Source organism: Ptychodera flava, chromosome 11, assembly GCF_041260155.1.
Source record: "Ptychodera flava strain L36383 chromosome 11, AS_Pfla_20210202, whole genome shotgun sequence".
NCBI lineage: Eukaryota > Metazoa > Hemichordata > Enteropneusta > Ptychoderidae > Ptychodera > Ptychodera flava.
The window spans coordinates 41,591,093-41,614,507 of NC_091938.1; the positions used below are offsets into that span (position 1 = coordinate 41,591,093).

A 23,415-nucleotide genomic window follows, 5' to 3' on the forward strand; every position below is an offset into this window, starting at 1 on the left:
TTGGACTCTCTGCTTATTTAATGAAATATCTGTCATAGCTAGGATTGAAACTGTGACATTTTCAAAGAAATATAGTTTAAAGGGAAACGGTCATTGGAACTGCACCTGTGCCAGCTTCTTATTTACAAACAATGTTATTTCGTGCACAATATCTAGATGCACCTCATCATCATAGCTGCAACATTGTATGATATAGATTATGACAGACATGTTTTAAACTTCATCAATCACCATTGTACCTTGTATAAAGTGTTTAAATTGGTCCAATGGGTCCCATACGACTTTGAGTGCAGTTCTGACAACTCTGTCCCTTTAACAATTGGAATTCAACAGAACTCCCATACAATTTGATAATATTCTCCTCATAAGCAAGCAGAAATGATATAGCTAATGGAGCTTTAATTATATAAAGGTTGTATTAAACTCTATTTTTAATGCTATCTGATGCAATTAAAAAACATCTACTGAAGCATAATTATTGGAGTAATATTTGAAATTTCATCAGTCAAACTTGCATGTTCTATAAATACAAATAAAGAGTCACTGGACAAGCCAACATTTCCCTTGGGATAGATTTAATTTAATTGTTAATTGTAATTAGAAAAAATAACTTCAAACTGCTCAATTTGTCTGTAGATTTATTAGAAACATTTTACTGAAGAAGCAAATGTGTATACACAATTTTTACATGTAAAGAACATCATTTGAAACATGAAGAACACCACCAAAATTTGCAAGCACAAAGAAGTAATCAACATATTACATTATTACATGTTCATTGCTGTAAACAGAGGAATTCATTAGTCGGTAAATCTAGCTTTTTCGCAAAGGATTCTGGTCGAATGGTTGTTACATTGTTCATGATTTAAGAATAAAGCTACCTTTACTTTGAAAAATATTACAATCGAAATTTGCAGAAAAAAGTTGTTGCTCCAAAAGATATATTTCATGTTATTTACATGCAGGAAATACGCAGCTTTTTCTGTAAAGTACTGGATGTGACCAACTTGCCCTTTTATGACAATTGTTATAAATAGCAACTCTGAGTTGTACCAATGTTTTGCACCATAGAGTCCTTTCACAACTTATCACATTAATGCATACTTAAATATATTTTCTAATTACTTATTTTAGCTAGAGTTGTTCTTTTTGGTGGTTGATTCTGTTTGTATTGCAATTATTGCCTGGAAGCAAATTTGACAGAATTGTAGAAGTGTTGATAACTGTCCTGTTTGCTGGCTGTGTAAGTACAATAGCTCTGTATCCCTCCCACTCTGACATCACACTGTAAGTACAATAGCTTTGTATCTGTCCCACTGTGATATCACACTGTAAGTACAATAACTCTGTATCTGTCCCACTGTGATATCACACTGTAAGTATTATAGCTTTGTATCTGTCCCACTCTGACATCACACTGTAAGTACAATAACTCTGTATCTGCCCCACTGTGATATCACACTGTAAGTGCAATAACTCTCTATCTGTCCCACTGTGATATCACACTGTAAGTATTATAGCTTTGTATCTGTCCCACTCTGACATCACACTGTAAGTACAATAACTCTGTATCTGTCCCACTGTGATATCACACTGTAAGTACAATAACTCTGTATCTGTCCCACTGTGATATCACACTGTAAGTACAATAACTCTGTATCTGTCCCACTGTGATATCACACTGTAAGTACAATAACTCTGTATCTGTCCCACTGTGATATCACACTGTAAGTATTATAGCTTTGTATCTGTCCCACTGTGATATCACACTGTAAGTATTATAGCTTTGTATCTGTCCCACTCTGACATCACACTGTAAGTACAATAACTCTGTATCTGTCCCACTGTGATATCACACTGTAAGTACAATAGCTTTGTATCTGTCCCACTGTGATATCACACTGTAAGTGCAATACCTCTGATTGAGTTCAATAGGTATAGCTATTTAACTTAGTGGTGGAATGCACACAACATTGTCTAAATTTTCCACTAATGATGACAGGACTTGTCCATGTTTATTTCTCAAAGTCTCTAATTCCATCTCTAATTCATCTCTGACTTGTCTCATCTGGTCTATTTCAAGTTTGATATCTTTTGCGGTGTTCTTCTTTTCCAATTCCTTATAAATCTTCTGTTTATTTGGAGATGCCAATGTGTTCCTCAGCAGACATTTGTGATCAATATTCAATTCTTTCGGCTTTACCTTTGTCTTCACAAACTGACCCAGAGTATCCACCACGTCTAACTCAACTTCTTTAACACTGTAGTCTATGAACTGCTTCTTGGATACACTTGAAATCTGTACATAAATGTGAGAAAATTCAAACATCACATAAAAAAATTAAAGTTACAAAAGTCATTCCTTAGGTATTACTTTTATTTATTATGTATTACTTGACTAGTAATGTGTATAGGTCAGAATGTTGAAATTTACTGTAGAGGTACAACAACCTTCATGTCTGCACAAAGGAGATTAAGAAAATAGTGTATTTCTGGTATCTACAAGACATGTATCCATTATTTGAAATTTGTTCAGATCAAGTACCAGACATATCTTGCAATTTCAGGAGATTTTTGGTTGGTTTTTATTTGTTTCCTCGGGTCAGGTGACATATCAAGTACTCTGAAAGTCAGACAGTAAGAGTTTATAAATGTATGTGATAAGTTGTATGTGATGTAGCTGCAATTTTTAATTAATCCAGGAGTATCCACTGTACATAAACCATTTCATTCTCTACGAATAAACGTCAGTTGAACCATCCCACATCACGATGCAAAAAAATGCCCCAAAAATACAAATATGCAAATTTCACCATGATCTGAATAAACAAATCTACCAGGGGTCAACTGTATATTAAATTTCAAAGTAATCGAACATGCGGTTTCAGAGGAGAAGGCAATTGTTGACAGTTGATGGACTACAAAAAATCAGCTTATTTGATAAGCTCAACATCGCTGACAGAGCAGCTAAAAACATGGCTTTGTAATACACAAAGAAAATTGTCTTAATTATTTTAAAGTTTTTTCATAAAAAGGTCAAAAGTGAGAAAGATTGTCACTCCATTGTCAGCAGCAAAGCATCAATAGCAATATCATTTCCTACAAATTGTTGATACAACAATAATTTTTTACTGTATGATGCATTACATACAACTCATACTAACAAATTGACTGTAATTGGTGCTAAATTTCATACTTTTCAAAAAAGAATAAAAAAATATATATTTAAAAATATATATACTAACTGTAACTAAATGTGACTTTGCTTTATTGTGTAATCAATGTACAATATAACATGAATTATCTACTGTTTAGAAAGAACATTCTCATTTAAAATATATGGATTTCCTCATAACTCAGTTATCAATTCTTGTATATGTATGTACTGACGGTCCCTCCACAATGTAGCATATGGTCAAATTACAGATGTTAATCTTTAACTTGGTAATCATACTTCACCTTATTTCTTGCCATTCCTTCCATTATTAGCATGTTACCATGACAACTCTTCAGTGCCATTTCAAGATCCACATTCAGATCCATCAGCTGACAGGACAGCGTATCAGTTGCTACAGAAACATTATCAGGGGCAACATCATCTCTTCTTTGATGTGTAAGACCAGTCTCTTGTAATTTTACTTCAAGAACACTGTCCTGTGGCAAAAAGGTTACTCTGTACTATTACAAACAAGTAGTATAAGAGAGAGTCACTTTGCTGATATCTGTAGAAGTACAATCACTCTGAACCTTTTGCAGTGTTCTCAAAAGCTTGGAAAATCAAGGACAGTCAATTGACTTAACACTGCATGATTTGGGTTATTCTTTGGCTGTGAAAATGTATTCTGTTGTATGGTCATTACTGTAGATTGCTTGAAATACAGGGGTGGGGAGGGGTGGGGCGGGGGTGGCCCACCCCTCAAAATCCCCTTGTGGAGAACTCTGCTTTGAGTTGTTATCCAAACTGTTCTTGGCAGATTGTTTGTAGCAGTCTGCCGGGTTGAAAGATACTGGTACATCCTTTACAACACACTAGACAGAATAAGTATTCCAACCAGCCCACTACTTTGGCTAACCCAAAATTGTGATTTTACATCAGGGATTTTAAAGTAAGGGTAGTACCCAGACAAGTCTTACAGAGGTTTCTCTTAGAACAATACAGCAAACACTGAGTTGTGTTCTGATAAATCCATTCAAAAGGCCGAAAGAGTTTCAATTCAAATGACAGAATCATTTGGAGAGTTGACCAGTACATTTTTATTCTTTCAAGATATCTTTGAGGTAATAATGGTACTTTACAAAATGTACTTCATGAAACATCAATTGCAGAGGAACTTGTCATTGTCCTTCAACGACAACTCCAAATCTTAGTCTGCATTAAAGAATAAGATGTTTATCGACATAGTAGCTTGATATCACTATCTGTCTTCATAGGGGGCATTAAGTTTCTTTCATTACCTAAGCAACCATTCCCAAATAATTTTTATGATTCAATGAAGCAAAATTGCAGTTGGACAATTTTAGAAATAACAGTAGAACTAGAATTTAGCCAAATGCACCACTGGGAAATATCACTCCAACATTCACTGCATCTATCTCCGAAAAAAATATTGAAATTTCCCTTGGTGGATCATATAACTTGTCAAAAGATGTCCCACAGCTATAACAACGCCGTGAATGTACCGTAGTACATATGGTACATCAATGACAGGCCAGTATGTTGATTAGACAAGATATGATAGCTTTTAGTGGTTTATGTTGAAGTTTATGTGTGAAATAAAACATGTAAGAACACCATGTTCTCTGAACTTTGATCATGATGTATGTTTGCATCCTATCTCACAGCTGTTCCTTTGTATCAGTTTTCATAATAGTCTACATCTCTTCAACCATTCACACAACTGCTATTATTCATGCTTACCATCCACTTCCAGAATACATCTTCATTTTCCTTCCATTTCATGAGTGACTGTAATCTGTTGCTCTCTGCTTCAAGGAAGTCATAAAACTGTAAAATTAACAGAACACATCAAATGTTAATATTACAGTACGCAGTATAATGGTGCTTTGTGTTGCTCATATAAAACATCACGTCACTGGAAATAGACATGAACTTGACATTTGGGTTTTGTTTTGTGAATGCCTATGAGGAGCCAAGTCACAAGATTGCAACCAATGGTAGCTACTCATATACTGTATGTCTATGAGTATGGAGTCATTTGACAGAATGAATGTGACAGCTTTAATCCTAATTATTCTGCCAAGTTCATATATCATCAGTAGGTTATGTTGGTTAAAACTAGTAAGACGTGTTTTGTATGTTGCATTTTTAAAAAAGACTTGAAAATTAAAGGCCCTAAAAGTAGTTGCTTTAAACATGATTTTTAACGATTAAACCTACTTTAACATACATGCAAAGTTGGTGAAAGTATGTATTGGTTTTGACTCAATACAGCTTGTTATTGACTACAGGTAGGGATGTGGCAGGCCTGGTATGGTAGAATACCAATACCCATCATCATTTTTGGGACAAATACCTTTACAATGCGCCTGTAACTGTTTGTTTCATACACAAACCATGCAAGATTAAAACAAAGTCTGTCATTGTGATTGTAGTGATGACAGCCAAGCTGACAACATAAGTACATTTCTACTGAAATCTCTACCGGTAGTGTTTGATAAGGGTGTAACTGATGATCTTTGTCGATTGTCAAAGACGAAAAAGTGAACTGAAAGAATGTTAATCAGTGTGTTAGTGTGATCCTCCATGAGCAAAATGCCTCTGCTTTAAGTACAAGATATATGATATCATCACAAAAAGATTGCAAATTTCATCATATAACAAAATTCTTATAATTAAACATGTTCCAGTGGTGAGAGTTTGCAGCTTATTCAATACCATAATTTACATCAAACAGTTGCCCATGCATCTTGATTTCCAACTCATTCTTTGTTGATACACACAACTAAATTACACATTGATACACATTGCTAAATGAATGCAGTTCTACATGTAAACACATGATATCACTGTGTATATCATTCTGTGATAGGATGCAACCATCAGATTTTTTAACTGAAAAAAACTTTTCATATTGTACACATTTTTATTGCCATTACTTTGCAGAATAGTATTTTTTACTTTGTATTTAGTATTCCATAAGGTGTAAAAGCTTATGACTCCGCCCAGGTGCCTATGAAAATGCAGAATAGTATTCTGTTTGAACTTCATCGTACCACATCACAGTCAAAAAGTAACCACAGTTATACATCTCAGGGAAAGGCAAAAGAGCCAGAAGTTTGTGAAATGTACAGTAGATGGAAAGAAAACCATCTGAAGGCATCTAAAAAATATAACGGTGGTCACAAAAATTGGTTAGGGGCTGGAGGAATTCAGGGGGATTCCAAAATTTTTGGGGTAGTAGAGGGAACTTGAAAATTTTGCTTTGCCTGGAGGGGGGACTTGAAAATTTTTGATTCCCTTTTACGTTTTACATTTTCTAATTCCAAGTTTTTTAGGTAATTCAATGAAAAATGAACACCATTTTTAAATCATCCAATTGTATTGTTTGTAATAGTTTAACAAAATCTAGAACCACTATGTCACATTTCATGACTTTTATCTTGAAAAAATCTAACCATGTATGATTTGTCTTAAAAAACCAAACTTGAGCCTGGTAACAAGGCAGAAGCTGCAACTGTTGATGATTTTTGCAATATTTCTGAGCAATATCAACTACTGTTTCTTGCTGTCTCCCTACAGCATCCTCAACACACAATATTCAGTTTGTCGACAAAGCGTGATAATTTAATTAGACTGACAGTCAGTTGTCAGTGATACAAATGCATGGTACACATACATAGACTGTGTTAGAAAGCTGAATACTTGACAGTTCAGCATGCTGCAGGGAGTAGAACCAGGACCAACTGTACAGTTGTATAAACTGAGCAAAAATATTGTCAAAATTATCAAAGTTAACCTTTCAACCCCAGTTCCCTGTGTACAGGTCCAACTTTACCATAGAAAAACAATGAATTTGGGTCAAACTATGGTGGTAAGAGGGTTAATGCAGCTACTCCCTGCAGGCAGTGTCACTATCAGGTACCGACATGCTACTGTAGTGTCACTGTCACTGCATACCTGAGCAGTGATAGAGATAGCTCTGACTCTGATGTACATGGCAGTTGAAGAGAAGTTTGGGTCAAATGACGCTAATGACATTGAATATACTTGTACACAAGATCAGGCCAGACAGCAACACATGGAAGACCAGAAGACTTTAAAATTTATCAGGGATTTTTGAATTGTGGCATATGAGAATAATCATAGGGTCACCATGCTTGATTTTCTAAATTTTCAAATTCTCATCATAAAATAATACAAAATCAAAACTTTGAACAGACTAAATGAAAAAATATGTTACTAAATGGGAAATTATTTATTTTTTAACCAAGTTTGCGATTATTACACCCAAAATTTCAGAGATGAAACTTTTATTTGATGGAATATTTTAACCTTCCAGTATTGTCAATTATTCATACATGTCTTGTACTTTTAAAACAAATTTTTGGTAGGTCACTGTGCTCAGTTTTTTAACGATATGACAATTAGCCAGAATTCACGATTTGCCCACTCTCTTATGATCATCATTTTGTGTGCTCTTCGGCAGGAGTAATTGACCTGGCCAGAGTTGGATTAACTCAAGTTGGCTTAGACTGATAAATCCAAAAAGTTCACCGATACGTGTAAAAATGAATCAATTTAAGAACTTGCCTTAGGAATATGACTTTCCAAACTACTAATAACAGGTAGTGTTGAACATCTGCGAGCAGAACGGCGCAACACGTGTTTATTTTTCTGCGTGCACATCCTTTACTGATATACGGGCTTGTGACAGTTGGGGGACTTGAAGAATTTTTTATCATATAGAGGGGGATTTGAAAATTTTTTAGGGTATTGAGGTGGGGGGATCTGAAAAAAAAAAGATTTCAATCACGATTCCTCTAGCCACCCCCCCCCCCACCCTCCCAATCATTGTTTGTGAAGACAGCCTAATTTCAGCACAATTTGTTGATCCTGTCTCTCAAATTTGAGGGCTGTATCTTCAGCATGGCGTGCAAATAAGATTATTTATTTGTGTTAAACTTTGGTCATTGGGCAGTCTTTTAAGTGAATATTTTCTATGAAGCCTTTCATTTGCTATTCTGTGCACTTAAGGTTGTGAACCATCAGAGGATATGCTGCAGTCAATCCAGTGTGCAGACTTCAGATAATGGTGATGTCCTTCCACTTGTGAAACATGACTTTGTCACCGTTGGGAGGTTAAGGAAATACAGCCAAGAAACCGTTAGGAAAACATTAAAGGACTTGGAGGGAGAGTTATTAAAATACCTAAACAGAATTTGCCATCCGAAGGTGAGCAAGTGTGGTTGGCTTTTATTTGTTTAACATTAGTCGAACCAATTGTGATGCTTATTCCCGTGAATTAAGGATGAACGAGCGGTATGCCCACGTTGAATTTGTCACTTACCATAGGATTACATTGAGAATTGCTGGAAACGCAACTTCTGCTATTGTCATTTTCATGAAAATTTGCACACAGCTCAGTCAAAAGAAATAAATGATAATGATCAAATAAAATTATATGGTCACCGCACTAAACTTGGAGATAAACAGCATTGAATTATTTTGCCCATAGAAAATGTATTGGTGAAAAAATGCTGACTCAGCATTTTTTCTCATAAATGTTAAAATTCAAGTTAGATGGGATTTTTGTGGCTGTATTTTTTACCGATGCAGAGCAATCATGGGAATGCTATGAAAAATAATAAAAGAGTTCAGCATGCAGCTTGTTTTAGAGGACCAAATACTTCAAAATTAAATGATACTTGACATGTAATACATCACCAATATTCCCTATGCTATGTTCTTTAGAGGAAAAGTTAATGTATGTGTTTGATGTGTTGATCACCACTTTTCTCTGTTTAGTTTTCACAATGAATTCATGCAAGTTTTAATATAGCAAAGATTGTAAGACGTGTCCTTTGGTAGCAGTCTGCCTTGAGCAGGCTTGGTGTGTGCAGTTCGAAATATGCCATAGGTTGTTTTTCTGATCATTTATAGTCAAAATTCTGTTGTGTTCATGACACATACAGGGCAAATAGTAGATCACAACTACAGAAGAATTGTTTTATCAGCTTAGTGGGACTGGAAAACAGTTCTAAGAGCTAACATGCACTTAACAGCCATACAAAAAGGAATCTAAATCAGTATGGATTAACAATTTCTACTCAGCTTTATTATATATATGCAGAGTTTACCATGTTTAGTTGATAGAGTACTCACTTCATGAAAATTATTTTATGATCTACCGGTATTTTTTTCTATTGTATCCCTGCACTGTGTGAACTGATGGTGCAATTTTATTGCCTGCAATTTTCTTTCTGTCCTCTAGAAACAAGAAAGTAATCTTGCTTTGACAATGAATCTTTCATATTTTGTAGGCTGCTATATACCGGTACTCTGTTCAGAGGCAGAATTAAAGAGAGCAAAACTATCAAATGATGTCACAGAAGCTTACAGGTTGGGATGGGATTTCTTCTCTATTTCCATAACTGAAGAAGCCATGGCAACAAACCAACAACCAGACAAAATGAAGCATACCATAGACCTGAAGACTCTGACAGAAAGACTGACAGCACACCACATCATCAATTCATCATCGATGCATTGGTTCAGCTGACCGTTCTCAAAGGTATGCCAATATCCATAACAAAACAAAAATGTCCGTAACAACGAAGTCTCCACATATTATGTGGCAAGGTTGATCACCTCTGGTGCGACAAGTCTTTTTAGAATTCTTAACTACAAGGCAACTTCTAAGTTTCATTTTTACATGTGCCATTATTACAGTAAATCAAACAGACTGTAAACTCTAGGCTTAAAGGCAGGGGGAGCCTATAAATACCCCCTATCTCCCTGGGCATTCATAATCCAACATGAGTGGCACATGGTAACAGCGTCAACGAATGCTCCCAAAAATCTGGAGCTTTCAAGAACCATGGTGTAAATTAAAGCACTGTTCCAACATATTACGTTTTGTGAATACTTGTGGCATCACCTTGTTGGCTAATTCTCTCATTTTTTCCATTTTAAGTTGATTTTTGATGCCAAAACTGCTTCGATCCTGTGTTCGAAGCGTCCAAGGAACAATAGATGCAAGCATTCAAACAGCTGTCAATCACGAGGGGACGCGCAAAGGTGCAAAACGATCAAACATTTGTTGTGTACATCGGATCGATTACGATGTCAACAATGAATAAACGATTCTTACAACCGAGCGAACACGAGTCTCAGATGAGTTCGGACACAAACGGACTATTTCATGGTTTAAAGCAGATTGCCTCTCCCTGTTTGTTTGTTGATCTGTGTACCTGTAGGCCTATGAATGGGTGATGTGTATATTGACCTGCAGTACGATATTACGATAGATCTCTTTTGGAAATATGTTGTGGCTTAGCCCTGCGTACGATGCCGTGGTGTCCCGGCGTTATACGGCCTCCCACCACAGCTCTGTTGATTGCCATAAATAAAACCAGCAACATGCGGATCCAATTTGGACGGAGCACGAAAAACTACTAACTGTTTTCGGCCGAAATCAACTCGATTCCGATCTATGCAGCCTACCCAAATCACTCAACCGCTCACAGACTGCGAAAAAATGCTCTCGTGACGTCCAAAACCGTTGTTTGCTGGCGATGCATGGTCAATGGCCCATGCAGTGGACGGCCATTGGATACGTTCACGCCACGATTATACATGTGCCCATGAGCTGCATTATTTAATGTAGGGTCGGGGGCGATTCAACTAAATCGCGATTCATCTCTGTTAGACTTGACCAAAAAGAGACACTTGACATAGATTAGAGCACCAAATGTTGACCGTTCAGACTGAAACATGATGAAAGGTCTGAAGATCGCCGTGATGTCGTTCTTCTCTATACGTTTTTCTGGGCTTGTTTTTTACTATCTGACGGTTTTTTTAAATCTTAATCAACTTTTCTTTCTCAACAAGGGCACAACATTACCTTTTCTACTTTCATAGTAACTTAGGATTCATTTAATTCGCAGATTAATAGACTCTTATGTTCTTCCTCGATTGTCTGTGACTGATTTTGCTTTCCCGATACCGATATTGCGTTCGCACTCAGGTGTCTCGAAACTTACGTCATTCACTGACATAGTTTTCGGACAAACTCAAGAAATTCGACAACTACTAACGAATAGTCGGCAAAATTTACAGAGACTAGCAATAATAATTATGGTCATTTTACCGTCTTTAGCTACGCGGATTCGCTTGGCGGAAGCAGTATATAACGTTCTGAGTTCCCATTTTTACCCTACCGTGTGAGTGTAGTATTCGAACGAGTAAGATCAAAATCTTACGCTGTTCCGAGTGGCCTGGAGACTTTTTATAATATACAATAAATTTACCTTATCAAAATTACTCTGTTTTACATTGCTTGGATATTGATATTTTTTCTATACTTTTTGACTTTTGATTTGAAGTCTTTTGATTCTCCATTGGCGCAGCACATGTACGGTTACAACCGTCATGTGATGACCGGAGTGTGCTTGTAAAGTTGTCGGGAAGTTGTTCAGAAGAAAAATCATTTTGTATTTAGAGGCTGCAGTTCGGGATTTTTCAAGATGAACAACAACACATTATACATTTCCTACATCTTTGAAACGGGGATTACGGTAATCTTTCATGAATGAAAATTTTTTGAACGGCTTTGCCATGTGTTCCCACGATGAGTGTGAACTGATTCTTTGTTAGTAAAAATCGTCAGAAATGGTCCAGTGGCCGCCATAAAATAGACACATGCAGATGTAAAAGCATTGCGAGTAGTAAGAAATTCACATTGCAATATTTGCTGTCGTATTTCTCAGCAGGAATAATCAATTTTTATACGTTGTGTATAAGATTAGCAAGCAGGTGTTCGGCGGTCAATCGCTTCTATCAAAATGATCTTGATCGCAGCGATTTGGCGAGAAGACAGCGGGTACTTATAATCTCGCAATATTATTGATATCATGTCTTTGTGTTGAAAATTTTCGATCGGAGGCAGCTCAAATCAACAGCCGTGGTATATCGGGAATAGTGTTCTCACTGGACACCGAACTACCTGCTATCAACAGTACGTTATGTACCATCGGCGGTAACACATTGGTCGTAATCTTGTCTAATTCTGCCCCGCCTTTTGTACCGTCCGGAAATTTCAAAGCTAGATTTTTTTACCCTGACATATAATACAGCGACCTTGCACACTAATGATCATTCCACTGTTTCTGTCGGGATTTGTTGGTTTTTTAAATTTGTTCCGAGGCCCTGGTAAAATTTTTTCAATACGATACTCAGTTTGAATTTTTTCAAGGTAAATTGAGTATATTTCCAGTTTGTAGGGTAAAGTTGTCTGGAGTGAAAGTTTGAGTTGACGCTGATAGAGTAGACGTCGAGCCCGGCACAGTTGACTGAGATCCGGTCGGTTTGGGGTCGTTTAGTCCAGAAACCTGTAGAGTTCTGTATGATCACCGTTCGGCATTAGGGTGAATTTTTTTGGTCAAAGTAATTCAGTAACAATATACGCCAGATTCTTTGTGTTGTTTTTGTCACCGTCATACGCGTATACGGACGGTTTTTGATTTAAAACGGTAAAAATATCCAGTGCTCGTAAATGCGTGCAAAGTTTATTCAGTGACTGTTTACGCAGCAGTCGTAAATACGACTAGGATTTACCATCACGTAACAACTGTAAACACCGCATCAATAGTCCATACGAAAATTTTGTGCTGAATTGAGGGAGATAACAATTGCGGTAGGAAATGTCAGTCCACCATCCTTCAAAGTTGTTGATCGGAAAAAACCTGCACTGTGCACCAAACTACATGAGTGGCTGTTATAGTTGTACACGTAGTTCCATGGGCTTTCCACCGTCCCTTGTTACGAGCTATGTTCAAAGTGCGTCAAGCTACGAATATTTTCATGTATGGAGTTACAGACATCAGTGAAGTACCGGTACATTGATTTTGTTCAAAACCACTGCCTGTTTGCTCCTCGTTGTTTTTTGTGTCCCTAACGTCGACTGGCTCTATGTGCGTACAAACATAGCAGTCGGGATTAAGATTTCCTGGATAAATAGATACACTCATAGTTTATTCCGCCTCTGACGCAAAGATACATAGTGTTTTACATGTGCCACTCCTAGGCCCTGGGATCGATTTCCATACCTTTAAAAGGGTATGTTTTAGATGACATAGCTGTCTTCCAATGAAATACATGTATGGTGTTTCAAAGTAGCAGTGTCAATATTGTATTCATATCACAGTATTACACAGCATGGTTGATGTCATTTTCAGGGATAAAATGTTACTACATTAAGAGTTGTTGAACATGGATAGGAGAAATTGATTACATATTAATGCATAATTCTGTTGATGTAATCACACTACTTATGATATATATATATCTAACCCCTTTTTGTTTCAGGCATGAAGTTTCTGGAATAACAGCTCTTCGTAAAACAATGAAAAGAATGGCATGAAAGCCCATAGCAAAGAAGGAAACCAAGAAAAGTGCCCCAAAGAAGCTCAGTCTGTACTTTATGTAGCAAAATGAAGTCATGTGAAGTTAGTAGCTGTCAGATTAATTACTGACTTCAAAGCTCCACTTTTTATTTGTTGTCTTTTTATTCACAAACAGCTTCATTTACCACTGCTGTAGTTTGTCTCCCTGTAATGTACCAATATGAAGGACTCAACTTTGCTTTCAGGTAAATTTGTTCACTGGTATCTGATGTTACTGGAAAACCACAGATTGCAATACCAACTCAACCCTCTTATGGTTTAAAAAACTTAAAGAGACAATGCCCCTGTCTTTAGGCACAGTGCATCAAAAAATTACAGGAGCCTCATTTTGGACCACCAAATTCAAATGTGGGCATTCCATGAGGACTTCCCCTTGTTACATGTGAAGTGTTTGGATAGCAGTGTATGACAATTAACATTTCAAATACTTGATAAAGAAACACAATTTGCAATGCTTGCCAATTTTCCCGGTATTTTTTGTTCTATGCATCAGCTGCAACTTTTTGTGCAACTTTAAAGGGAAATGGTCATTGGAACTGCACCTGTGCGAGTTTCTTGTTTACAAACATCTATTTTGTGCACGACATCTTGATGCACCTCATCATCATAGCTGCAACATTTAAATTACAACAGATATGTTTTAACTTTCATCAATCACCATCGTATCTTGGATACAGTGTTTACATTGGTCGTATGGGTCCCATACGACCTTGAGCGCAGTTCCAACACCTGTATTCCTTTAACACTTTCACTGCGTAATTAATTTTTATACGTGCATTCCTGTGCGTAGTTTCCTATGGAAATACGGCTTTATATATATTGATTTACATGTATGAGCTCTATCTTTGTAATTATAAGAGTATTCGGGACATTTTTTTCAGTGAGTATTGCAATATGATAGAGCATCATAAAAATGAACAAAAGGTCATGTGACACACCTAGAAGGTCACGTGATCATGGCGGCCATATTGGATTTTATAAAAAAAATCAAAATAATGTTGCATTTTTTGTTATTTCAATATATTAATGTATTTTTTTCAGTGCAACACTTTAAAAATTACTACTTACATTTTATTAACTCAAATTCAGTAGGGGGAACACATAGTCTAAAACATTTTCCACATAAATGAGGTTAATATGCATATTTATTACAAGTTCATCTTCGAACAAAAGGTATCATCCGACATTCGAAAGAGAGCTATATTATATACAAGCTTATATACTGGTAGATTGTCCGATGAGTAATTGTCATTGATGGATTGATGTCGTACGACATCCACAGGATACACCATCAACGTTTGTGACTTCGGTCACAGACCCTTTATCGCACTTTTCTCTCAGCATGCTCAGCTGGCCTACCTCCTGTCTGTCTTGCTTGCGATCTCTGTGTTTGCTCAACTGGTTTGGAAACATATTCAAGTTCGGTATTATAATTGTAATTTGAAATTTGACTTCCGCTATCTCCGTCGAGTTCAGTTTCACGATCACTGACAATTCTACTATCACTGTCTAGAAAAACATGCTAAAGGGCTTAGTCGGTGTTAAACTGTGCCCGCGTCGCCATTTTTAAATATCTCCTGACAGAAAAACAACAACTGATCACACGATCCTCACAAATTATGGCGGAGAAATGGCCGAGTATGGCAGCATTTGTTTACAAATTTGGCGCGCATGCTCATTTAGGTTTGACCTCTACCTCGTACGCTACGCTCGGCTTGAGGAAATAGTCAACAAACATGATATAGATCAGACAAAGCCAACGTATATCGAACGCATATAAACGCGTACGTTCTTGGTGCGTTTACGCGCCTCCCGCAGTCTGGCCGTTGGCGCAGAATGCGCCCTCCCGCGGTGAAAGTGTTAAAGCATGAATGATGAATGCAGTTTTTAGCTTCACAGTACAACCTATTTGTGTACAATCACCATTGTCATTGTTTAACATTGAATTCAAGTCTGGACTAGAATTCAGTTGTAAATAAAAACAATGGTCCTTACATATGTACACACAATGTTGACATGCACAAAACTGAATAATTTAGAATTATATTGGAAGTAGAGCAATAAAACTCTAGGTAGGTGTGCAGAATTCACAGATAGTGTCCCTTTAACCATTTGTTTAGGCTAGTGGCCAGTTTACTCCATATGAACATGGGCATCAGCAAATGCATCTATAGAATGAAGTTATCCACAGCACAATCAAGATGTGCACTTCACTATACTCCGGCTGGCTTTTCCTACCACTTTGTATCTCTGGGCATTAAATGATTGGAAAAAAAATCACTTGATAAAAAAAACAAATACAAGAGAAGTGATTTTATTGCATAATGACATGTTGTCTATCGCCACATTTGTAACTTGCGCATATTTGTTCTTCTTGACAGCTCAAGATAACTTATCCCAGGAAAAAAATGCAGACTACTTGAATAGAGTACTTCAAAACGAATGGACCAACCTTACATAGGAAAAGCAAACCTACATGTACTTCAATACTGCAGAAGTACAGTATGCTAAAGGGTTTGGGTTTTACTCATTGGACATAAGAACAAATGCTACTGAAGCCAGCGAACTATTGATTAGAACGAAATCCAAAACCCATCCACTTTCAAACTTATTTTGTAAATAAGCTTTCAGGTAGAAATATGAATCTCGAATGCTTATTTTAGAGTGTACTGGTACCTCCAGTTGCATGTTCACAGTTTCCCATGATTTGGTTTTGATTTTGGGTTTAGACCAATAATAAAGAAATTCAAGATAGTGAAACATAGTCACATTGTTAGAATAATACACTGACTGCAATATTTCAAGTTTTTATCAAATCTTATGTGTACTGCATAAGTTTCAAGCCTGTCATTGTCGGACTTTTATGCTGCAAGTAAAATTAAAATAATCTGTAAATATGTAATTACTATAAATGGTGAAAGTAAACAAATATGTCCCAGAACTGATGATACTAGATGCAACCTCATTTATATCTGAGACTCTCATTCATTACAGTAAACAGCAAATGTGACTTGATCTGAGGCTGTACTCGAGACTGTCAATGACCTTTTAAATGACATGTGCAACTGGCGCTGAGACTAGAATAAGTAGCAAATGGGAAAGGTATTCCTTTTGCAGTTAGACCCTTGGCAATAACAATAATGGCATGCAGTGTATTGTATTGCTTCACAACCAGACTTTCTTTATCAAATGCAAGATTGTAACTCAAGATGATCAATATCTCTTTGCCTTATCTCAGCTTTCTTTCTCCTTTATTTCTCATCTTACGGTAAACAATGGAAAAAACTGGTCAATAAAACAAATAATTGTGATATACAGTAGGCCTACTACTCAGTGTCTCAAGTGTGTTACAATGTTGTACTTGCTATTCGAACTATGTTGTCGCATGATCCGTAGAGAGTAAGGCACATGATACTGAAGTTACAGAAAGGTCAGTCAGTTCTTACTTTACAATCGAGTTAGGTGGTAAATTTGAATACCACATTTGACTGAGAATATTGATAAAATGTGGCAGATAAAATCGATAAATGGGGACGAGGCATAAAACTAGCGATGGAACTGTGATGGAAATTTCTACAAAATTTTTACAATGGAGAGATTAGAACATCTATTTCCCTATTTTATTTTTGTAGATTGTTTATTAACCTTATATCTCAGTGCTCTTCCCAGAGAGTTTTAGTGTATCGGGCCAAATATATCCTATGATTTTTGCCGATAAAAAGTAAGCTCAGCAGATGACTTACAAGAAGACAGGTTTGACAAAAATGCATGCAAGTTGGCAATACTGTGATTTTGTTGTACTCTTCAAAATATGACCGTTACAGCTATAGCATCCCAATATTTTTTCTGTTATATAAAAGTTTCTATTTCATATTTGCTACATGTCCCTGTAGCAAATCAAACAGATTTAATACAAAGCATTGCCTTTTGTATTATGTCTACTTAAGTCTAGGCATAAATTGGTAGAATTTGAGATTAGCTGTAATTTGCTTTATAAACTTTGGGGTATGGGGTAAGTTTTGGTCCTGTTTCATGAAAACTAGAGAAGATATTGCATATTACAATATGTCCTCTTAAAAACAAATAAATGGCCTTTCTAATGATAGCAAACAAATGAGGTTATGTTGAAAAATAAGCTCAGCAGATGACTTACAAGAAGACAGATTTGATAAAAATACACGCGGGACACAAAATCATGATTTTGCAGTACCCTTCAAAACATATGACCAAACAGCTATTGCGTCCCCATATTTTTTCTGTTAAAATTCCATTTCGTATTCTAGGGATCCCATGGCTTTTGCAAAATACACATTTGTTATCCTATGGGGGTGCACCTAGACCCCCTCCAGCTCACGGCCTACCCCTTATCCAGTAAAATCCTCTTGAGGTACCCCTCATGTCTACCCCGGTAATTGTAACACACTACTGAGTCAAAAAATGAACATTTCTGTAATGTTGCAAACTATTATAGCCTACCCATATCATGCATTAGCTTTATAATGATCAGGCTGACTTGTACAACAAGCTAGATGTTGTCTGTTTAGTAACGCACACAACATTTATGCTGCCGGAAAGATGTGTGTAATGCAATATCCTGGAACCTCTGCAGAAATAGAAACTACAAGGTACCTGCAAAGACTTGACAGTCTTTCTCAACTGCAGTATTTATTGCCATGAACTTACCTTGTTACAAGGTAAGCATTACGATTGTTAAAGTTGGAAATCAATTGAAATTATTGTTATGAAGGAAATGGTGCACCCTGGTGATTAGATAGAAACAGTGATTTTGATATGGTCGGGGAATATTGGTAAATGATTTGGGAACCCCCCGAAATATTTCTGCTATTCACTAATCTGATTGCATTGATATACCACAGGAAACCCTGGTAAAATGACTGGGGAACCCCAGTAACATTTGCTTGCTTAATGCGCCAAAATCAACAATGAATGTTTGTTCCGCATCAGATAACATCACAATGATCCAAGTTACAATGTTGAACAATTTTATCATGCTCATGATATCCTTTTCCAAAGTTTCACACGAAAGCCTAAATCTTACAATAATCATTGAACACACTCAACAATCAGTATTCTTTAATCCTTTCACCACCATGGTTTGGTCCAAACCCATTGTTATCTATGGTTAATGTGGACCTATTTACAGAGAACCTGGGTGAACAGGTTAACCCTTGAGCGCCAAAGTCAATTTTTGTTGCCTGTATGAAATATATCCCAGTGATTTTTTCAGATTTTTGTCAAAATTTTGATGAAAGTGTAGTCAATGAAATGTGATGTCCATTTGGTTAAAAATTATTAAGAACATTTCAGAAAAATCCATGAAAATTAGTAAAATGTTGCACTAAATTTTTGGCGGGAAAAATGACAGCACTCAAAGGGTTAAAGGCTGAGTGTGGGTGTGAATAGAGAGGTGTTGTTATGGTGGTGCTCATTAGGCAAAAAGTATTTGAAGGGCTAACATGCAGAAATAGAGTACCGAAAGTGTGACTTTCGCTGGGTTTATTTATGGCAAAAGTCTAAATATACACAAGGAAATTTATCATAAATATGATAATTATGTGGAATAGGGAGGCAAACCAACTAATGTGAGACCTATCGGTTAAGTCTTGCCTATTGAAAGGCCAATATTTCATTGTACCAGGGAGCTTACTCTATAGGCATACCGGTTTATTTGCAAGACATTAGATTGCAATCTAGCAGTTGTGCTAACCTTTGGTGACATTATGCTACATAACAAGAACTTCAGAGAAATCTGTCTTTTAAACTATGCCATCTGAATTCACATATTTCATTCTGCCATTATCTCAAAAGTTTGTCCTGCCCCTGAAGCTGTATTTTGACATTATTATTATCATTATGATGTCTGTGGTCCTATATCACATCAAATACCGATCCATGTATTTTGAAATTAATGAAATACTGCAACAACGCAGAGCTTCTCTTGCCTATTTGCCATAATTCCAATTATAACAAGTCATCGTTGATGACACAGTCCCCACTTGTTAATGGGTACTTTGATTACAGGTCCTCAGAGAGGATAGAGTCCTCTTCATTAGGTCTGTGATAAAAATACTTTTGAATAAATTCGCTTGATACATGCCTGAGTTATGGCTCTGTACATGAAAAATCGTAACAAAATGGCCGCAAAGCGACCATATTGGATCGTATCACAAACAAATTGATGTGCAAAGCTATGACATTGGTCAATGTCCTTGTACCAACTTTGAATAAAATCTGTTGAAACATGCCTGAGTAATGGCTCGGTACATGGAAAAATCGTAATAATATGGCTGCCTGGCGGCCATATTGCATCGTATCACAAAACAAATTGACGTGCATATGTATGACGTAAGTCAATGTCCTTGTACCAACTTTGAATAAAATCGGTTGAGATATGCCTGAGTTATGGCTCTGTACATGAAAAAATCGTAACAAAATGGCCGCATGGCGCCATATTGGATCGTATCAGCAAAAAAATTGAAGTGCACATCTATGACATTGGTCAAGGTCCTTGTACCAACTTTGAGTAAAATCAGTCGAAAACATGCCTGAGTTATTGCTCTGTACATGAAAAAATCGTAATAAAATGGCCGCCTGGCAGCCATATTGGATCTTATCACAAAACAAATTGACGTGCATATGTATGACATATGAAGTAATCCTTGTACCAACTTTGAATGAAATCGCTCCAGGCATCTCTGAGGTATCTGCGTGAACGGACGGACGCACGCACGGACGCACGCACGGACATGACCAAACCTATAAGTCCCCCCGAAGGTGTCCGTGGGAACTAAAAATGCACTTTCTGCACTTGGCTTTACCATGTATGCAGCGTGAGCGTATTCACAGTCCATGGGTATTTAATGTATGTCTAATCATAGACAGTGGAAGTGAGTCTGTCTATGGTCCAATCATGTCAAATACATATACCTTGAAATTCATAAAGTGTTGCAATAACAGTGCTTCTCCCATTACAGAAAGATATTGTTTGGTGAAAAAACAGTGTTACCTTAACTTCCTTGATAAAAAATACTTTAGCTTGGTTTTTTAATTTATGAAAACCTGTATTCCAGGGAATGAAAATGTTAATGGACTGACAGGCACCTGTTCCCCATGGTCGAAAACTGATTAAGGTGTTCAAATAGACTCTGTAGTGTTTTCATTTGCTACTGATAATTCTCTAAGGTCATCAATAACCAAGACATTTAACATTTAACTATCACAGAAAAGTGTGCAATTTTCAGCTTTATCTCAACCAAATTCTGCAATGCATTTAGAGTATATTGAGAGTAACATATGCTGAAGTGTGCTGACTTTTGTTCATGTGTATGAACTCCAGAAAACTGAAGTTCTTGAAAACTTCATACATAGGTGATCTCTGCAAACTCCATTTAGAAAATGAATGCTGCCAATATAAGCTAATTGTACACGGTATATACAAATGTACCTGTGCTGTCCATGTACAGGACACAATTACCAAATTGTCATCTTATGACTCTCAGAAATTCTCTGTTAGATGTATCTTGCATGTACTTCTATATTTCATTGTCACATACTGATGCAATTATGTATCTCTGCAAGCTGTCACAGGATACAGTTGATGCATTGGATGTACTCTGTAGGCTGTGAATGCTATAAAAGAGACATCTCACCTTCTTAAGTTGTTGAGGATATCTGAGTAGATATGTTTCCTGAGCAGACAAATGTAGAAACGGAGTTGAGACCGACACTCCCTGAGTTGCTCTGTGCACATGATGGTTTGTCTTTTGTTTCTCAACTTCCATAGAATAAAGTCCTCTTAAATTCATCTGAGTTCTACCGTTTAGCCATAGCAAATGTTTTGCACACTGTCCAAAGTCACTACCATTTTGAAGAGACAGGTTAGGTTGTTTTCCAGAACCAACATACTTGTCATGGTCACTTCTGAAAGAATCATGAAATTTGTCTAGAGGAGCCTGACAGTTTTCCATCAATTCATCAATGATATTGCACTTAGCAACAATCCAACCAAACGACAGGAGCAGTTCTCTACTGCAGCAGTCATCTAGAGTAGTTGAGGTACGTAGGAGAGATGATCTGTAGCCACAGCTATACAGATGATGCTTCACATGTTGTACAATATCTTGTATGGGTAGAGATTGAACCTCATGCTCTGCTGGAAATTCATGCTTACATCTGTAGAGGAGCAACTCATACAGCAATATCCAGAATGGCTTTACCTGCAATAAATTGGTATAAACTTTTTACTTTCTTGAAATCACATCCCTGATAGAAAGTAATCGACAGCAATCATAAAATCAATGTCTGACAAGGTGTCAGTAGGGTGATACAAACCTGTACTATTGCCAGTCACATGGCAGTCATGTACTGACTATACCGGTAGTTTCCTTGTTTAGTATTATAACAGCTGAACTGCCATATATTGTTAAGCACCACCACTTTTACAACATATTCATTACTTGGGTCATATTCTGACACAGTTCCTCCTACCAAGCAGGGACTATGATTCTCTCAAGCACACATACTATGGGTTTATAGCTATGCTGGTAGTTTTCTGATAGGTTTCTGTCTGTTTTGTGCTGATTTAGACTCCAAAGGCTTTTTCACAACACCACCACAGCCATGGTAGATTCCATAGATGAGCAACCAAATCCATGTGCGAGCAGATAGTTGTGCAAGCAGCTGGTTGTGCACAATTTTTCGACCGATTCGTATCCCATTTACAATCTGCCAATACTCATAGACAGCTTTGTTATTTGGGATTATTATTATTATGACCAAAGTCCTGACAAATTCAGCTGTAGCCTACCGTTTTCTTATGTTTTCCAGCATGACTACCTGGAAACATTTTTTTACCGAGGTCTGGTACAATGCAGCTATGGTCACCTCTGTGGTGACCTTAACAACTTTTATCACATTTACAAAGGCAGACTGAATAGTCAAGGCGCATGGCTGAGCTCTGTGAATGCACTGCAATGAGGAGTATTTCAAATGACATCAGCACCAAGTTTTTTCTGCTTTGCACCTTTTAATAAAAGGATGATGATATGATTGATTCCAGATATGTGGATGGCATACTGTGCACTGCGTCAGCTATATAGGCCCATTGTGTGAGAACGTTCTGTCTGCCTTTATCACATGATAGAAGTCTTATGTGCAAAATGCACCGAGCCTCATCTGGCAGTCTAAACGGAAACACACTTTCATGGTAGTCCGGTCGGAAAAAGCAAGGAGAACAGTGGTATTTCATTTTCGGTAGCTTTTGTGTAGATTTTTGGTTATGGTGAGTCCCTAATAACAAGGCTATTGATTGGTATTGGCACATTTTAAAGTTGATGCTAATTGGTGGTTGATGCTAATTGGTGAAGAAATTGTGTGCACTAGCAGCCTGCACACGGATTTGGTTACTTACCAATTGAATGTTCCATAGCTATGGTGGAACATATTAACAACTCATCAGAAAACTACCAAAGTAGCTGACACACCTGTTAGTCACACCATACACACAAAAAATAAACCATATGCTTTTGCAATTTAGTATATCTTGCACTATGGACGATCTGAAAGCACAATCATTAAAGGTGATCAAGTATACATGTATGTACTTAAGCACCTTCCTTGTCTATCATCATAGGAAACTTTTAAGCCCTTGGCTTTCTACCGGTATATCATCATGGCTTCGTCTATCTACATAGGCAACTTATCTAAGTCTTTGGCATTCTATATCATCATATGCAGCCTGGTGGATTACAT

General features: G+C 36.9%; 1 protein-coding gene and 1 long non-coding RNA gene across 2 annotated transcripts in view; one reads left to right on the plus strand and one right to left on the minus strand.

The window, feature by feature from the left end:
• Positions 1–558: 558 nt before the first annotated feature.
• Positions 559–23,415, minus strand: part of LOC139144550 (tubulin epsilon and delta complex protein 1-like) — a 40,047-nt gene continuing 17,190 nt past the window's right edge. The window contains exons 2-5 of the mRNA XM_070715257.1: positions 21,315–21,881; positions 4,919–5,005; positions 3,460–3,654; positions 559–2,299 (exon numbers count right to left, since the gene is read on the minus strand). Coding sequence (XP_070571358.1) covers positions 1,946–2,299; positions 3,460–3,654; positions 4,919–5,005; positions 21,315–21,881 — 1,203 coding nt within the window. The 3' untranslated portion in view covers positions 559–1,945. The remainder of the gene's footprint in view (positions 2,300–3,459; positions 3,655–4,918; positions 5,006–21,314; positions 21,882–23,415) is intronic.
• LOC139144299 (uncharacterized) lies at positions 9,503–16,928 on the plus strand. Its single transcript, XR_011554801.1, has 3 exons — positions 9,503–9,752; positions 13,547–13,686; positions 16,026–16,928. It is a non-coding gene; the product is annotated as an uncharacterized lncRNA (long non-coding RNA).